The sequence below is a fragment of the Dicentrarchus labrax genome, unplaced genomic scaffold (assembly GCF_905237075.1).
Source record: "Dicentrarchus labrax unplaced genomic scaffold, dlabrax2021, whole genome shotgun sequence".
Taxonomy (NCBI): domain Eukaryota; kingdom Metazoa; phylum Chordata; class Actinopteri; family Moronidae; genus Dicentrarchus; species Dicentrarchus labrax.
Window position 1 is genome coordinate 20,883,893 of NW_026136721.1, and position 17,489 is coordinate 20,901,381.

The window sequence follows — 17,489 nt, forward strand, 5'->3', positions numbered from 1 at the left end:
GTTGGGAGTAACGGCGTTTAAGTATAACGGCGTTACTAACAGCGTTATTTTTTCAGTAACGGGGTAATCTAATTAAGTACTTTTCCCATCATTGCAACGCCGTTACCGTTACTGAGAATGTAAAGTGGCGCGTTACTTGCGTTCCTACAATGTGGTGAATGAAGCGCAGCGGTGTCAGGCTTTCTGACAGCCACACATCAGCTGCTGGGAGAGGGCAGGGTGGTGATGATGACACCATTGCAAATGCGATGATGATTGGCTTGGTGGGTGGATGCCAAGACAGAGACAATGGCGATGAGCTAGGGAAATTCAAAGGTAGCGATATCAAACTGGAAGTACCGACACTACTACTCGCTTACTGAAGTTAAATGCAAGAATGTTTATGTAACACGTGTGAATTTTATTTTCAATATTTATTTTTTATATATTTTTATTTCTATGCATATGGCCGGCTGCAATCTATTGAGTTCAAATAAATACCAAATGTTCTAAAATACTGTATATAGTGTTTTATTCTTTATTCAGTGATTATAAACATCTTTAACGTTATAGAAGATGTTATAGAATGTAATTATAGACCATAAAAAATAATGTCACAGTTACTTTGCTGAGTAACTAATTACTTTTACAATGTGGTAACTGAGTTACTAACTCAGTTACTTTTTGGGATAAGTAATTTGTAACTATAACTAATTACTTTTTTAAAGTAAGATGACCAACACTGATCCTGACCCATTCATTCACTGCCCAACGAGGGAGCGAGGTTAGAGCTCAATTCTCTCACTGAACAACAGAAAGTGTATAGAAAGATATAAAAGGGAAAGAAAGAGAAACTGTTCAATTGTAAAGATGTGTTGATATTCATTTATAAAATTTGTTGAGACTGTTAATCAAGATATGAAACAGTTAACAAAGAAAAAGGGAAACTCAAGCTGCAGCTACACTTTATTTTTCAAAGTTAAACACTTTATTTTATTTTTTAGACTTAGCAGATGATGTGGAAGCAGGAGCTGCTGACCCAGAGCATGTAGCGAGTAAAGCAGAGGCACTTATTGAAGTTCTTGGAGTTATTTCCGCACTTTCTGACCAAGATATTGACCACAGAGTGACTGCAGATTTATAAGAAGTAGTCCAATAGCGCCACCCAGTGTATTGGAATGTGTTCACTAGCTCTGCATCGATCCATTATCTGGAATTGATTTGTCTTGGCTTGATGCGCAGGGTAACCAATCAGGCGTTAGGTTCCGCCTACCAACTTTTGATGGGTGAGTTTGACAGTTTTAAGTAATTCATGAAGCACTGCAACGCAGGACCATGAAATGTAAATGTAAATAGTAAAATAATTATATATGTATTTTACATTAAATGAATCGGTATTTGAATTAATTAATGACACATTTAATATCACATTTATGTATTTAATTCCAATTTTAATTAATTAATGACACATTTAAGTAATTATTTAATGGTGTATTTATTTATTTAATTGTGGCACTTTCAGTCCTCCATACACCTGTAGGCTCTGCGTCTACCTTCCCCTTGTGGGGGAGTTAGTATTATCACTACCCCACTCCCTGCTGGGTACTTCCTCGAGCGGAGTTCAGAGCCAAGATGCCAAACACTGTACATATTCTACATTCACAAAATAATCCATTCCATGTGAGATGGTTGAACAATAGTGATTGTTATTTTGACGGTGAGGTAATAACGATCTGGTTGAACTGAAGGTGCCCCAGATTCATCATTAACAACTTTCAAACACCAGCACGATGCACACGGACAGAATGAACAAAGAGAGCAAGGCAGCCAACTAAGAAAACTGAAGTTCACAAGCTCATATATGAGCAGAGGAAAGAGCGAGCGAGGGCGAAGGGGAGTGTGCTTTTATGGGAATCGACCAGGGTGGTCCTTGGCTGCATGCTCAGATAGGGGCTTGTCAACACAACACCAGAAAACATCCAAGTCATCCCACCCATCCTAACTTCTCCCAACTATAGCAGACACATCCACAGCTGGCTAATTCAGCGGTGGGTGGAGGAGGATATTTGAGTTTTCTACTAAAATAACAAAGCTGCTATTGACTCTGACCTTGCCTCTGTCTTACTTCTCCTTCCCCTGTTACTTCCCCTTCCAGCTAACCAGACCCCAAGTTAGGTCTGGCTAGCGGGTGTCTTCAAAACACTTCGCAGCTGTTTGTATTTGCTGATTCAGGTCTCCTACTAAAACTAGTTTAATCCAGTCAGATAGAATTTATTGGCAGTTGTTGATGTGTATATATTTGGAAAGAATCTAAAGTACAGATTTATTTGATCCAAAAATATTCAAGAGTTATCAAGCCAGAGCTCATTAATGATCCCTCCAACTCTTATATCCCTGGCTTGGGTCTCCAGCACCTGTCAGCTCCACTTTTTTATGAGCACTGGAGGCAGGAGTGGATATAGAGCAGCAGGGTAGAGCGGTTTGGAGGGAGGAGAAGCAGGGAAATGGGAGGAGGACAGGAAAGGGGATATTTGTGATATTTATGGGTCACAGGGTGGCACACAGTGCAGCGTACAGCACAGCGTTAAAGGGATAAGCTCTTACAAGAGATCTCAACTTCTCTCCCATCTAGTCGGGGCCTGCCACAAATTAAGCATAGCGTTAGTTCAGGCAGGCCACGAAGTCAGGCTCAGTTCTCAATTCCAGCTATATCAGATGATCACAGCTAGTCATCAGCTGATGGCTCAGCTAATTCCTCCTAAGCTTCCTATTGGAAACCATACACAGTCAGCTGACAGCTCAGCTGATTCCCTCAAGCATCCAATTGGCAAATATCATTCATGGCGCCTTATTTAAGCTGCTTTAGCCTGCCTATCTCTGCTGCTTCCTCTACAAGCCTTTTTGCAACCCACCTCCACCCCAGGTCCTCCTTTTTATGTTGTATCTAATTAATCAATGTCATTTTCTGATGACACTTGCTCTGTTCTGTACCCTGGGGGGTCTCTGCTGCCGCTGTCCTTGTCTTAAACTTTTCCATTTGTGCACATGAAAGGGCAGGGAGGTGTGCTCTCACTGCCTTAAGGTTTTCCACGTAGGCACGTGGAAGGGCAAGGAGGTCCCAGAACAGAGCCGTACCGCCAAATGTAACATTCTACTTTGGAATAAAAGTTATTTTGACAAAAGTGGTCCTGACTGAACTGCCTGAAAGGCAGTTAATATCCGTCCAAGATGAGAACAATTATTATTCATAAAGACTTCAGAACAATTTAACTCAATTCAACATTTTCCTTTACATCAGTATATAGCAAATAATGTGGATGTGTTATTGACATTTTCTATACAGTAGTCTTACACTTACACAAATCTACAGATATACAACAATCACATGTATGTAGAAGAGGAACAATTCAGGAAACCAAGATGTTTTTTAAGGGCTGCCCCCTAATAGTCGACTTAATAGGTAGTCAATGTGAAGAGTTTTTACTCGTTTGAACATCGAGACTCATGTGATGTTACCCTGCATTGAAATAAATTAACCAAGTGTTCAGTCTCCTTGCTGGTTGCTCTGACACGTTCAGATTTCATTATCATTTAACAGGGAGCATTTAAAATCTATATATTTAAATAAGATCTTTAGTCTTGAGGTGGGGGAAGCCCTAGTTTTTAAAAATGCAGTGCTTTCCCTTGTTGATTTTACACATAGTCCTGTTTTAGAATTGAACGTAACCCACCTCCAAAATATAAAAATAATTTCTCTAGTGGGCCATTTCATGCACGTAGCCTGTACTCCAGCCCAATATACAGCCAGTGTGTGTGTGTGTGTGTGTGTGTGTGTGTGTGTGTGTGTGTGTGTGTGTGTGTGTGTGTGTGTGTGATTGTCCACCAGGTCTCACTATTTTCCCTGCTCCACTATCTGGGTCTGTTTTCTGCTGGAGCAGATCTCGTCACAGAAATGTGAAATTCCCTTGTGAATGTATGTAACTGTAACACATATCACAAACTAGTTTTTCATGACAGCTCATTTAACCTCAATAAAGTCCCCTTCTCCTCTCTGTGATCACCTACACTGTGTTTTAATGCTCATTCACATTTTTCTGTTTCCATTATCAGTCAGTGGAAAACAAGTATGAGATTAGATTGCACCTCATAAATACTTATCAAACTATCATTACTAAGCATTATTATAAATGTGGCTGCCAACATTGTACCAATACAACTAAGTGAGTGCAGAAAGTTGGCTAATGGGATATAACTAAAAATGTATTGTAGCTGAGTAGTGAATGTTAATGGTTGTACTTTCTGAACAAAGTTGAATTGCTTGGGAAGGATTTAAATTTCTGAGAAAACAACATTCATTCTCATGCAACAGGAACAAGCTATTGCATAAAAGGCAGACTGTAACATCTCAAACTGAATCAGCCTATCTCCTCTTTTAAATATGTAGACAGTATTATTGATTACTGTCCTTGATTCAGTAAGGAAAACCCTGAACAGTCACCTATAAACGGTAACAGACTTTGTTCACTGTTTGTTTAATGGTTCAGTGTCACATTTTTATTTGTAAATGTTGCACAGCATTGCCATTATTGTGCAGGACTAGTGTAGAGCATGGTTTAAATGTGTTCTTGCAGACTAGTAAATGTGTTGATGGGGGTGGACATGAAGTGAAAATAAAGAAAAAGCCTTTCCATGAATTGAATCCAACCTCAAAATTAAAGCTGTTATTATGAAATGGGAAGTTCTTGTAAAACAGGCACAATGTAACTTTCTATGGAAAACTGATTTCTGTTCTCCCTTTTAAAATACTTCTGCTGAAAGTCACATTCAGTCTTTCTGTCCTTCCCTGCAGCCACATTCCCACTTCCCCAAACCCGGTCATTGCCTTTACCAGTACACCAGATGACCTTTTACTTTTTCTCTTGCCCGGATCACCTCACTCCCACATCCAGCCACTCGCTCCTGACTTGAATAACCCGTTTGAGCCATTCCCATCAGCTGACCTTTTGGCTCACTTGTTTCCACTTTACCTCATCAGCCCTGCACTACTTCTACCAGCCTCTTTCCTCAGTCAGTGACGGATCGTTGTTAATGCTTGTTATCTGAAACCTGGAATTTAAGATTTGTTACCTGCCTGCTTTGAACGCCTACCTAATCTTTTTGACATTGAATTTTGACTGTGTTCCTGGCTTTGACCCTTTCCTGACTGATTTCTATAAGATTTTGTACCTTTATCTGGTCAATACATAAATCAGTCTGCCTGCTTTGTCTGCATTTGGGTACTATTCCTGTTGCCTCACTCACACGAAGCTGTGACAAACATGTTAGAAGTCTAAGATCTTGAATCCCTGATTCTTACCTGATTAAATAAAGGTTATAACAAGTGGCGTAATAAGTCGCTCATTTGTTACAATCCAGTCCTTGGTCTAGACCCTACTTACTGTTGGGCCAGCACAAATGTCAAGTGGTACACAGAAATGTGTTTCCTCTGTTATAAGACTGTGACATTCCTCGAACATGCAGCTTATGTGTCACATTGATCATTTGTAAAAGTGAGTTTGTGTTATGATTTGTGGCTTGAAATCCTGCCTCTGTTTTGCTGTAGTCCTACATTTATTGATGCATATGATGATGCAGTTTGTTGCTCAGATATAATGAAAAGTAAAATACAATCAAATAGTATTAGATCTTGTATTAAAGAGAAACTGTTGATTTTTAACATGGCAACATTAGAGTGTGGAATAATACACATTTATATGAGCAGTTTCAGACTAGCTTAGAACATACTGTTCCAGTTTTTTATCTGGGGGTACTATCAGAGTTTCAGGAGCTCTGTTTGTTGGAGCGCACTTTGGCACAGTGGCAACAGGACGACTACAGGTCTACTTTTTGAGCAAAAAGGAATACCCCAGCCATATTTGGTCATGTTTTAATCTTGTTTTTTCTTTTCTTTGTCTTTTTCTTGTTTAATCATCACTAAGAGACGGAGAGAAGAAGGTCTACACCCCACCAGGATATAGATTAGCATTATTTTTACAAGGTTACTTTATCACTGTTTGGTTAATCATTTTCAATTTGTTTGAAAAGAGTCCATCCTCATTCACACAGCGCACAACACAGTGCATGTCTTACTTTCTGATACGCTATATAATCAGTATACGCAGAGACCACAGACAACCATGGGGAACAAACCCTCAAGTCAACAACAACAGGAAAGGAAGAAAATTGTCTTTTATTCCAAAGAGAAAGAAGTTTACAGGATTCCTGCTCTTTTCTATGCCAATGACAAACAAATCTTTATGGCCTTTGCAGAGCAGAGGAGGACCGCAGATGATACAAGTTCAAAAAATCTGGTAATGAAAACAGGAACGTTGAAGATAGAGGAATCCTCCAGTGTGAGGACAATTGAGGTAATCATTCCAAGCAATTTTTTAATTGTTAATTACTTGTGCATATATAGTTCAGCTTTCAACTGCATCAAAACTGTTTTTGTAAATTTTCACATCTCTGAACAATATTCTTTCTAGTGGTCTGAACTCAAACTGGTGAAGGAGGCACATCTTCATGGCTACCGTCCAATGAACCCCTGCCCAGTGTATGAGAAAAGAAGCAAAAAACTGTTCCTTTTTTTCATCTGTGTTGAGGGCACTGTCTCAGAGTGCTGGCAGAGATTCTGGGGCTGCAACAAGGCCCGTCTCTGCTATGTTACAACTATAGATGCTGGCCAAAGTTGGAGCAGTGTGACTGATTTGACAACCAAACTGGGTGAAATTAAAAACTGGTCCACATTTGCTGTTGGGCCAGGCCATGGTCTCCAAACAGAGAGTGGTAGATTGATTGTCCCACTTTATGCTTTTACTTCTCTCTTCCGCTCATATGCACTCTATCTGTATAGCGATGATATGGGCAATAATTGGCAATTTAGCAATATGCTTCAAACAAAATCAAATGAATGTCAAATGGCAGAGGTTTCTGATGGCATCTACTGCAATGCACGTAGTGATGGAGGCTATCGAGTGGAAGCTCTTGATATGAACACTCTGTTTCCCAAAACCCTTGCGGAAACAGGTTCAGGCTGTCAGGGAAGTGTGGTCTCCTTTCCAGCTCACGGTGAACATTTACCAAACAAGTGGCTGCTCTTCACCCACCCAAGTGATAAATCCAGTAGGATTAATTTAGGAGTGTATCTGAATAAATCCCCGAGTGATCCAAAAGCATGGAGCAAACCCTGGATCATCAACAAAGGACCCAGTGGTTACTCAGATCTGGCTTACATTGGTGATGGTTGGTTTGCATGTCTAATGGAGCGTGGGGAGCAGAAAGAAATTGAGCAGATAGCCTCTATAGTTTTTAGCTACAACGAAGTCAACCAGGGCATTGTAAAGAAAAAATAAATCATTACCTTTATCTGTGCTGAAGCCTTCTCTCTCTGGTTAATCCTTGTAAAACGATTAAAGACCCTACAAATGCACCTGACTTTAAGATGCTGAGATTATATAACCAACCTTGAAAATGTATGATAATATGCTAATGCTAATGGAGTGTGGAAGGCATTGTGAAACTGATCACATAGGTTTTAAGATTTTTAGCTACAATGAAGTCAAAGAGAGCACAGGAAAGTAAAAAGACAACTTTTTTCTGCAGAGTCACCACAAATTATATTTCGTTTTCCTCAAATGAGTAACCTGTTGTGTTCTATAAGTAATACTATTGCACTGACTACTTAATATATTACATGTTGGATTGACATTGATAGAATCAAAGTTATAATACACTACCCATTAATATTATTTATTCTGTTTTGATTTCAGCTGTAACAACCATATTGTTTCTACGTGATTCTGTACTAACATTGTATACTTCTGTTAATTTAAACAAAGCTCCTGACAGAGTTTGTGTTTTTATTTGATCAAATTCAAACAATAAAACAGGATTTTTGAATGTGTTTGACATTGTTTTTGTGCCATTATATGTTTATTCATGTACTGCTGCTGTGACACTTTACATTTACCCTTGGGTACAAATATCAATCGCATAGCAGAAAGGCAGTACTACTCCTGTTTTCAATGGAAATACAACAGTGACTCCTATTAGGTTGGTATTTGTGGCAGGTGAGAAGTCATTCATTAACACCACATCGCTAATTTATTCAACATAAAGTGTTTCTGTCTAAAGTCTAAAGAATTTAATTGTAGAAAATGGCTTTAATGACCTAAAATGACGATGAGATATGTTATCAACTAAATTTGGCCAGTGTCCAAACTGATTAATATAGTCAATGATTCATAATCAGTTATCGATATATTAATCTAGGATAGCTAATAATGAACTAGAAAACGAATGTGATCAAAGTCTGACTAAACCTCCTCCTGGTCAATTAATAACCAAACGTGTTATGGTTGTTTGTTTTGGTTCTGCTTCAGCAAGGAAGTGATAATCACGTATTATTATTATTTTGATCAATACTGAGATCGATTATTGATTACAGAGGTGTAAGGTGCAGCTCCCCATGGCTGCTCCTTCTTGTCCCATCACTCCCTGACATATTTACAACTGGTCCGATGTCCAAATGTTGTTTTCCGTTGTTTTGTAGACGCATTTTTGTTGAACGTTGGCAAACAGTATCAAGATCTCTGACACATTGCACTTCCTGTGATTAGTTTACTTCATAATAAAACTCAACTCGTGTTTCGTCAGCCAAATGCTTTTAATGTGAAGTTGCAGCTGCAGGAAATGTTCGGATTTAGTTAGCAGTAACTTAATACATCAGTTTTTTTGAGCCGATCATGTATTTTAAACAACAATATCGTTGACGATCACGTTAATTAATTGTGGCAAGCCATAATTGTGATCAAGAGTAATATTTGATCAATAATACAGCCCTACCCTATACTATGTATTATTTAATGAGTTACTTCTTTAGACATGAACGAGGAGGTTTTGGCTGTAACGAAGAATAAAGACTCCTCCCTCACTAAGAAACTGCAACACGCAGTCTTACTCTCAGCAGGAAATATTTGCAGAGATAAACAAGTCTTCTTTTCTCATCTGTTTTACGATAATTTTACACCAACCATGGACAAACCTTTAAGGGATTCAAAACCACAGAAAGAAACTCTTTTTGAATCTTGGGTTTACAGGATTCCTGCTCTTTTGTTCGAGAGAGAAAGTAAAACTCTTCTAGCCTTTGCAGAGCAGAGGAGGTCTGAAGACGATAGCAATGCAAAAAACTTGGTTGTGAAAAAAGGAAAACTGAAGAAGGATAAAATCTCTGATGTGAGGACGATTGAGGTAATTATGCCAAATGATTGTTTCATCTCTGAATTACTTGTGAATATACAGTTTTGCTTTAAACCACACCAGTACTGTCTTGTTTTACTTACACATCTTTGAATTACATCCTTTCTAGTGGTCAGACTTCAAACCATTGAATAAGGCACGTTTTGAAGGTCACCGTTCTATGAACCCCTGCCCGGTCTATGACAAAACCCAAAAAACACTTTTCCTGTTTTTCATCTGTGTTGAGGGTACTGTCTCTGAGGGCTGGCAGAGGAAACATTACACCAACAAGGCCCATCTCTGCTACATCACAAGCAAGGATCTTGGAGAAACCTGGAGCAGATTGACTGATTTGACTGACCAACTGGGTGAAATAAAAACCTGGGCCACATTTGCTGTTGGGCCAGGCCATGGTCTTCAAACAGAGAGTGGTAGATTGATTGTTCCAACTTATGCTTATACTTCTTCCTGCAGCTCATGTCTCTCCTGTGACAAGTGCAAGTGCAATGCTCCATATGCCCTTCCCCTGTATAGTGATGATTCTGGTCAAACATGGAAGTTTGGAAAAATGCTTCAAAAGGAGTCAATTGAGTGTGAAATGGCAGAGTTTTTTGATGATAAAGACAAGAGTTTCATCTACTGCAATGCTCGTACAAGGGGAGGCCACCGTGAAGAAGCTGTCAGTGAAAGTACAGGAAAAGATTTTTCTATTCTGAGCAGTGCTGAAAAACTTGTGGAAACAGGTTCAGGTTGTCAGGGAAGTGTCGTTTCCTTTCCAGCTCAAAATGAAGGTGCAGGTGACGATCCAAGCCAGAACAAAAACAAGTGGCTGCTCTTCACCCACCCAAGTGATAAATCCAAAAGGACTAAGTTAGGAGTGTATCTGAATAAATCCCCAGGTGATCCAAATGCATGGAGCAAACCCTGGATCATCAACGAAGGACCCAGTGGTTACTCAGACCTGGCTTACATTGGTGATGGCTGGTTTGTATGTCTAATGGAGTGTGGGGAGAAGAAAGAAACTGAGCAGATAGCCTCTGTAGTTTTTAGCTACAACAAAGTCAACCAGGGCATTGGAGAGTAAACAAATGTGAAATCATTGCCTTTAACTGAGGTGAAGCCTTCTCTCTATGGTAAATCCTTGTATGGGACTATTCACCTAAAATGATTAAGAGCTCTGGAAATACACCCGACTTTAAGATGCTGAGATTATAAAACCAACCTTGAAAATGTATGATAATATGCTAATGATAATGGGGGGGGGGGGTTCTTAACTACAGTAAAGTCAAAGAGAGCACTGTGAAGTTTATTGTTTTTTCTGCAGATAAACCACAAATTATGTTTTGTTTTCCTCATATGAGACAAAAGTAAAGTAACCTGTTGTGTTCTATAAGTAATGCTATTGCACTGAAATCCAATTTACAACTACTAAATATATGGAAAATAACTCACAATGAAAGTTACAATTACTCACACTATCCACTAAAATGATTGCTTTTGTTTGATTTGATTTTAACTGTAAAAAAAACATTAATTATGTGTTATACTTTTCTAACATTTTATATTTCTGATGTTTAAACAATGCTCTTTAAGTTGTTTATTAAATGTAAAAAATTAAAAATAAAGTTAAAGGATTTTAACAAATAAATTGTCTTTTCTGTGATTCTGTTCTATGTCTATGTTTTTAAATAGAATTTTTTGCATTAGTTACACCAACAAAAAATGACCAGCCATCGTAGCACTTATGAACTTATTGAACATTGAACATTGTGTCACTATTACTTTTCTAATGGCCATCTTAAATGACGTACGAGACATTTCAGTTGGGACAGTTGTGATCACTCTGATACTACAATGATAGTCCGATATAAACCCGTTACTAGAATCTTCTCTGACATCAGATTTGTGTTGGAGAAGTAAACATATTACTGGGTATCAGTAGCTACTAGTAGATCACTTGGTAGAGCTCACACCCAATGTGCTAAGGTTAAGTCCTTACTGCAGCGACCCAGGTTCAATGCCTGAGTGTGATTTTCATTGTTTATCAAAGTGAAGATTGGCCAGAAGTACAATCATTTTCTTCACCACCAAGCAAAAAGCTTCCATAATATTGTTTTTCTTTTTGGATGGACTGCAGCAAAGCGAGGAGCTGCACTATAAACGTGAAAGTCTGTGACTTACTGAGTGACTGATAAAGTTGGTTGGTCAAGTTGCGCTGCAATTCCAGATTCTATGATGACCTATGATTTATGAGTATAGGGGCAGCACTCCAATACTATGGGTTCATTCCTTGACTTTTAGTCTACACCCACATATCACATGAGCCCCACTTCAGCCTCACCTTGTGTGTAAGTTGGACTGAAACTGGACAATCGGCTCACACTAACAGCTTTTACTTCAGCTAGTTAATGGAACCAGTAGCCACAGCTTTGATGGCTACACCTATAGAAACTGGAGTTAAAGGTTACTAACGTAACTGGTATATTTTTCTTGTAACTGTATTACAAAAATGAGGGCAGCAACCTCATAGTGACACGTCTCCAGAAAGTCTCTGTGCTGTATGCCAAGAAATAATTATGGCATGCAACTCCCAGTAAAATTACAACTTTTGGTTTTTAAATTTCTGAGTACAGATTAAACAAAGTGTTATTTTGTGATCTTAGAGGTAGTAGATTTTTTAGTACTGGCTAGCTGTTTTACCCCTTTCTCCCAGTCTTTATGCTAAGCTAAGCTAACTGTCTCCTGGTTCTAGCTCCTTACTTCATGAGACATGAAAGTGGTGTTGATCTTCTCATCCAGCTCTGGGGAAGAAAAAAAAACAAGCGTATTTCCCAGAATGTTTTGGCAAAAGAATGGGATTTTCTATAAAATGTAAAAACTCCCTTCACAGTTAACTTATCAGTGAAGGGAAAATGTTTTACTGATAGAAACAAATAGGAAACTTCTTTTCCTTTTTTCAGTGGATAAACAGGTTGGGTTGTCCCTCTTAATCACAACTATATTCACTTTGTGGCAGCTGGTTAGTGGTATTTAAATAACTGCAACTCTGTTTGTGAAAATGGCACAAAAACAGATAAAGGCCTTAAGCTTTGTCCTGCGTTAGTACCTGATCTGAAAGCACAATCTTGTAGAGGGGCCCTGTAGCCAGTTCTAGTTTAAAGACCATTGGTGGTGAGGCTGATGGGTTATGATGTACATACAGTACATATGAATGTGACTGGATGTCAGCTGGTAACCAAACAGTTTATGAATGAGTCACTGGTGGTGAAGCATGAAGGAAGCAGCTGATACCTCAGTGAACACCAACCGGGATTTCAAAACTGGGTGATATTCAGGAAAGGTCTTTTTAACCTCTTTTCAACTGGCTAAAAGCCAGTTTCAACATCAATGTGTCACAAAAGACAAATGTGTTTAATTATTTTGAATAATTAATAATAATGATAATAATAATAACAACATTAAAAGTGGGCATCAAGCAGGACCACGGCAGATGGCACAACCACAATCAATGAGAACGAGAAAGCACAGAAACTCTAACCTGAGTTAGCTCTAACTATAAGCTTTGTCAAAGAGGAACATCTTAAACCTACTCTTAAACATGGAGAGGGTGTCTGTCTTAGAACCGACACTGGAAGCTGATTCGGAGCTGAAGGCTCTGGCTCCGATTCGACTTTTGGAGACTATAGGAACCACAAGTATGCAGTTATCAAGTTGTTCCTGATTTGTTCTGCACTCGTTTTTTAATTTACTAATCATTAGCTATTTTATCAAATCTGAATATGAGTTACTCATTAATAAATAGATCCCTAGCAACTTTTAAAAATCCACTCTGTGCTCGATCCAAAATCCTTTCACTCATGCTCTTCGCTCCCTCCCAGTTCACTCCGATCACATGCTCTGTTCTGTTGTAATGTGTTACAAGTTAACTTCTAAGAAAGTCTAAGAAGTATTTTTAGAGTGGGAATTAAAAATTGGTTTCACTTCAGTTCAAGGTACAGTTCTGTTGTAATGTGTTGCAAGTTAACTTCTAAGAAAGTCTAATAAGGGTCAAATAGTGACAAAGATGCAATGTGATTGGCTTTCAGCCTGGTACTGGGGTCAAATAGCATGTCTTAACTGATATAGGAGTAGAGTGTCCAGGAAGCATTTAAGGTATGTATCACTACCTATGAATGCCAAAGGGCTGTGGAGAACATCCAGGCTACGAGGGATGTGTGAAGTAACAACCAGATGTCACCTGATGTGGTTTGACACAAACAAAAAGTGAAACTATGTTAAATAAAGGCAAAATAAAACTATTGTCCTCTGGTCTCTGTGTTTGTCTCACGATTATAAAGGCTATGTCCAATATAATATAGCATTACATACGTCTAACTAGAACATGTTCATTTTAGAAAATGCATGTCATTGCTGCATCTGCTGTTGCCTCCGTTACCACTGTTCGCCAGCCCAGCTTCTGAAAGGAGTGTTCATGATCCACTGAAGATACCACCCAAAAATGGTGGTAATTGAATAACACGGTTGCGTTAACATATTTCCATATTATTGACTTATTACCATATATATCTATCCTGTTAATACTGTTCATAATGTAAATATCTTGCCAGTATGTTCATTCGTATATCTATAATGTTATTATTACTTTTTCTTTACATATTTCTGTACATTTGTAAATTACTCTGCACTTTACTACTTTGCACTTCTGGTTGATGCTAACTGAATTTCGTTGTTTTGTACCTGTACTTGCAATGACAATAAAGTTGAATCAAATCAAATCAAATCAAATCAATGGATATGGTGCGGTTTTATTGATGGCCACAAGGTGTAGCTATCTGTGCCATGCTTCTTTATGTTGCGCACATGCTTATGGAGAAAATTTGTACCAAGTTTTCAAGACATAAATGTTGTTACTGTAGTGAGCCCAGTCAGTAGAATTGTATGAAATGTTAAACACGTGAGCAGTGTGGCTTTATGTACAACATTCCCAAATTTGGTTGCAATCCAATTCAGCATTGAAGAGCTATGGCCCATTAAGTGCATCGCACCTTCAGTTCGGTAACCAGTAACAAGACAGACTGTAAGTGATTCCTAAACACAAACCGATAAGTCTTGTTCGGTAAATATATGTCGTGAATTTGGTGAAGATTGGATGAAATATGTGTCAAAAGAAGGAAAAATGTCTTAACCAAAAAATCCAAAACAGTGGAATATTTTTAAGGTGAAATTGGGCACAAATAATATTTCATTACCTGTATCATCAAAACTTTTGCGAGCATCTACACAACTACCTTTAATGACTCTGATTTCCACATGTACAGATACATGCCAGGAAAATGTTTAATAAACTGGATATTTAACAGTGTGGCTTATGTAGATTATGTGAAGATCAAGAGGAGTCAGATATTTATCTTATTTGGTAGTGTAAGGAAGTGGCATTGTTTTGGATTAAAGTTGAAAAATGAATCTTATACAAAAAAAGTTTAGTTGTTCTTCAACCATAAAGCTTGTGATGATGTGGAAGGAAAATATCTGAACAATATAATCATTATGTATATATATATTCAGTGCTACAAAGAGACAACAATTAAACATTTGGATGTTTGAAAGGGTTTTTGAAGCATGTATAATCTAAAAATAACACTTTATAACGGGAAGCCTTTCATTTCCCCCTTCTTCTTTCTTTTCTTGTTGTTTTGCTTTTGTTTTTATGTTCATTTACCTGTGCATGTTAATCTCTTTGACCTTGTGTAATAAAGAAAAGCCCTTTATTAGTCTGATACTACAATGATTTTACTTTCCCATGTGAACCTGATATCAAATTTGTGTTAGAAATAAACATATATACCAGTACGGACAACTGAGGCTGACTAAAAGTGAATATCAGCAAGTACACCAAGTAAGAAGAATCGGTTCAATTCCCTTTTTTAAAAATTGAGTTACTTCTTCAAAAATGAACAATGAGGTTAAGATTGTGATAAAAGGCTCCTCCCTCATTCACAAACAGCACCATCACACAGTCCTATAAAAACCCTCTGCAGGCAATATTTGCAGAGATAGAGCAGCAAGTCTTTCTTTGTCATCTGCTGTTTGATAATTTTACACCAACCATGTCGAACATAGCTTTAAAGGACGTAAAACCACAGAAAGAAACTCTTTTTGAATCTTGGGTTTACAGGATTCCTGCTCTTTTGTTCGAGACAGAAAGCAAAACTCTTCTAGCCTTTGCAGAGCAGAGGAGGTCTGAAGATGATAGCAGTGCAAAAAACCTGGTTATGAAAAAAGGAAAACTGAAGAAAGATAAAATCTCTGATGTGAGGACGATTGAGGTAATTATGCCAAATAATTGTTTCATCTCTGAATTACTTGTGAATATATAGTATTGCTTTAACCCACATACAAATTCTTATATTTTACTTACACATCTCTGAATAACATCCTCTCTAGTGGTCGGACTTCAAACTGTTGGAAGAGGCACATCTTGAAGGTCACCGTTCTATGAACCCCTGCCCGGTCTATGACAAAACCCAAAAAACACTTTTCCTGTTTTTCATCTGTGTTGAGGGTACTGTCTCTGAGGGCTGGCAGAGGAAACATTACATCAACAAGGCCCGTCTCTGCTACATCACAAGCAAGGATCTTGGAGAAACCTGGAGCAGATTGACTGATTTGACTGACCAACTGGGTGAAATAAAAACCTGGGCCACATTTGCTGTTGGGCCAGGCCATGGTCTTCAAACAGAGAGTGGTAGATTGATTGTTCCAACTTATGCTTATACTTCTTCCTGCAGCTCATGCTGTTTCTTCTGTTACAAGAAATGCTGCAAGTGCAATGATCCATATGCCCTTTCCCTGTATAGTGATGATTCTGGTCAAACATGGCAGTTTGGAAAAATGCTTCAAAAGGAGTCAATTGAGTGTGAAATGGCAGAGATTTTTTATGATAAAGACAAGAGTTTCATCTACTGCAATGCTCGTACAAAGGGAGGCTATCGAATGGAAGCTGTCAGTGTAAATGAAGGAAAAGCTTTTTCCATGTTGAACCGTGTTGAAAAACTTGTGGAAACAGGTTCAGGTTGTCAGGGAAGTGTCGTTTCCTTTCCAGCTCAAAATGAAGGTGCAGGTGGCAATCCAAGCCAGAACAAAAACAAGTGGCTGCTCTTCACCCACCCAAGTGATAAAACCAGTAGGATTAATTTAGGAGTGTATCTGAATAAATCCCCAGGTGATCCAAATGCATGGAGCAAACCCTGGATCATCAATGAAGGACCCAGTGGTTACTCAGACCTGGCTTACATTGGTGATGGCTGGTTTGTATGTCTAATGGAGTGTGGGGAGAAGAAAGAAACTGAGCAGATAGCCTCTGTAGTTTTTAGCTACAACAAAGTCAACCAGGGCATTGGAGAGTAAACAAATGTGAAATCATTGCCTTTAACTGAGGTGAAGCCTTCTCTCTATGGTAAATCCTTGTATGGGACTATTCACCTAAAATGATTAAGAGCTCTGGAAATACACCCGACTTTAAGATGCTGAGATTATATAACCAACCTTGAAAATGTATGATAATATGCTAATGATAATGTGGGGGGGGGGGGTTCTTAACTACAGTAAAGTCAAAGAGAGCACTGTGAAGTTTATTGTTTTTTCTGCAGATAAACCACAAATTATGTTTTGTTTTCCTCATATAAGACAAAAGTAAAGTAACCTGTTGTGTTCTATAAGTAATGCTATTGCACTGAAATCCAATTTACAACTACTAAATATATGGAAAATAACTCACAATGAAAGTTACAATTACTCACACTATCCACTAAAATGATTGCTTTTGTTTGATTTGATTTTAACTGTAAAAAAAACATTAATTATGTGTTATACTTTTCTAACATTTTATATTTCTGATGTTTAAACAATGCTCTTTAAGTTGTTTATTAAATGTAAAAAATTAAAAATAAAGTTAAAGGATTTTAACAAATAAATTGTCTTTTCTGTGTTTCTGTTCTATGTCTATGTTTTTAAATAGAATTTTTTGCATTAGTTACACCAACAAAAAATGACCAGCCATCGTAGCACTTATGAACTTATTGAACATTGAACATTGTGTCACTATACTTTTCTAATGGCCATCTTAAATGACGTACGAGACATTTCAGTTGGGACAGTTGTGATCACTCTGATACTACAATGATAGTCCGATGTAAACCTGTTACTAGAATCTTCTCTGACATCAGATTTGTGTT

General features: G+C 38.0%; 3 protein-coding genes across 4 annotated transcripts; all 3 read left to right on the forward strand.

Moving 5' to 3' along the window:
* The first annotated feature begins 5,826 nt into the window (after positions 1-5,826).
* On the forward strand, positions 5,827-7,921 carry LOC127355164 (sialidase-3-like). Its single transcript, XM_051385678.1, has 2 exons — positions 5,827-6,386; positions 6,504-7,921. The coding sequence occupies exons 1-2, from the start codon at positions 6,156-6,158 to the stop codon at positions 7,368-7,370; spliced, it is 1,098 nt and encodes a 365-aa protein (XP_051241638.1). The 5' UTR covers positions 5,827-6,155; the 3' UTR covers positions 7,371-7,921.
* An 847-nt stretch (positions 7,922-8,768) lies between these two features.
* On the forward strand, positions 8,769-10,903 carry LOC127355033 (sialidase-3-like). 2 transcript variants are annotated; one of them, XM_051385476.1, is made up of 2 exons: positions 8,769-9,267; positions 9,503-10,903. In XM_051385476.1, the coding sequence occupies exons 1-2, from the start codon at positions 8,902-8,904 to the stop codon at positions 10,337-10,339; spliced, it is 1,203 nt and encodes a 400-aa protein (XP_051241436.1). In that variant the 5' UTR covers positions 8,769-8,901; the 3' UTR covers positions 10,340-10,903. The 2 variants fall into 2 exon arrangements, with proteins under 2 accessions (XP_051241436.1, XP_051241435.1); XM_051385475.1 differs by having other exon boundaries at positions 8,779-9,267; positions 9,386-10,903.
* A 4,358-nt stretch (positions 10,904-15,261) lies between these two features.
* On the forward strand, positions 15,262-17,228 carry LOC127355034 (sialidase-4-like). Its single transcript, XM_051385478.1, has 2 exons — positions 15,262-15,581; positions 15,700-17,228. Exons 1-2 carry the CDS (start codon positions 15,363-15,365, stop codon positions 16,660-16,662), a joined length of 1,182 nt encoding a protein of 393 aa, XP_051241438.1. The 5' UTR covers positions 15,262-15,362; the 3' UTR covers positions 16,663-17,228.
* The last annotated feature ends 261 nt before the right edge of the window (positions 17,229-17,489 follow it).

Coding starts and splice junctions, on each gene's coding strand:
- LOC127355164 (XM_051385678.1), top strand. CDS start 6,156: ATGGGGAACAAACCCTCAAGTCAACAACAACAGGAAAGGAAGAAAATT. Junction 6,387..6,503: donor CCAGTGTGAGGACAATTGAG/GTAATCATTCCA, acceptor TATTCTTTCTAG/TGGTCTGAACTCAAACTGGT.
- LOC127355034 (XM_051385478.1), top strand. CDS start 15,363: ATGTCGAACATAGCTTTAAAGGACGTAAAACCACAGAAAGAAACTCTT. Junction 15,582..15,699: donor CTGATGTGAGGACGATTGAG/GTAATTATGCCA, acceptor CATCCTCTCTAG/TGGTCGGACTTCAAACTGTT.
- LOC127355033 (XM_051385475.1), top strand. CDS start 8,902: ATGAACGAGGAGGTTTTGGCTGTAACGAAGAATAAAGACTCCTCCCTC. Junction 9,268..9,385: donor CTGATGTGAGGACGATTGAG/GTAATTATGCCA, acceptor CATCCTTTCTAG/TGGTCAGACTTCAAACCATT.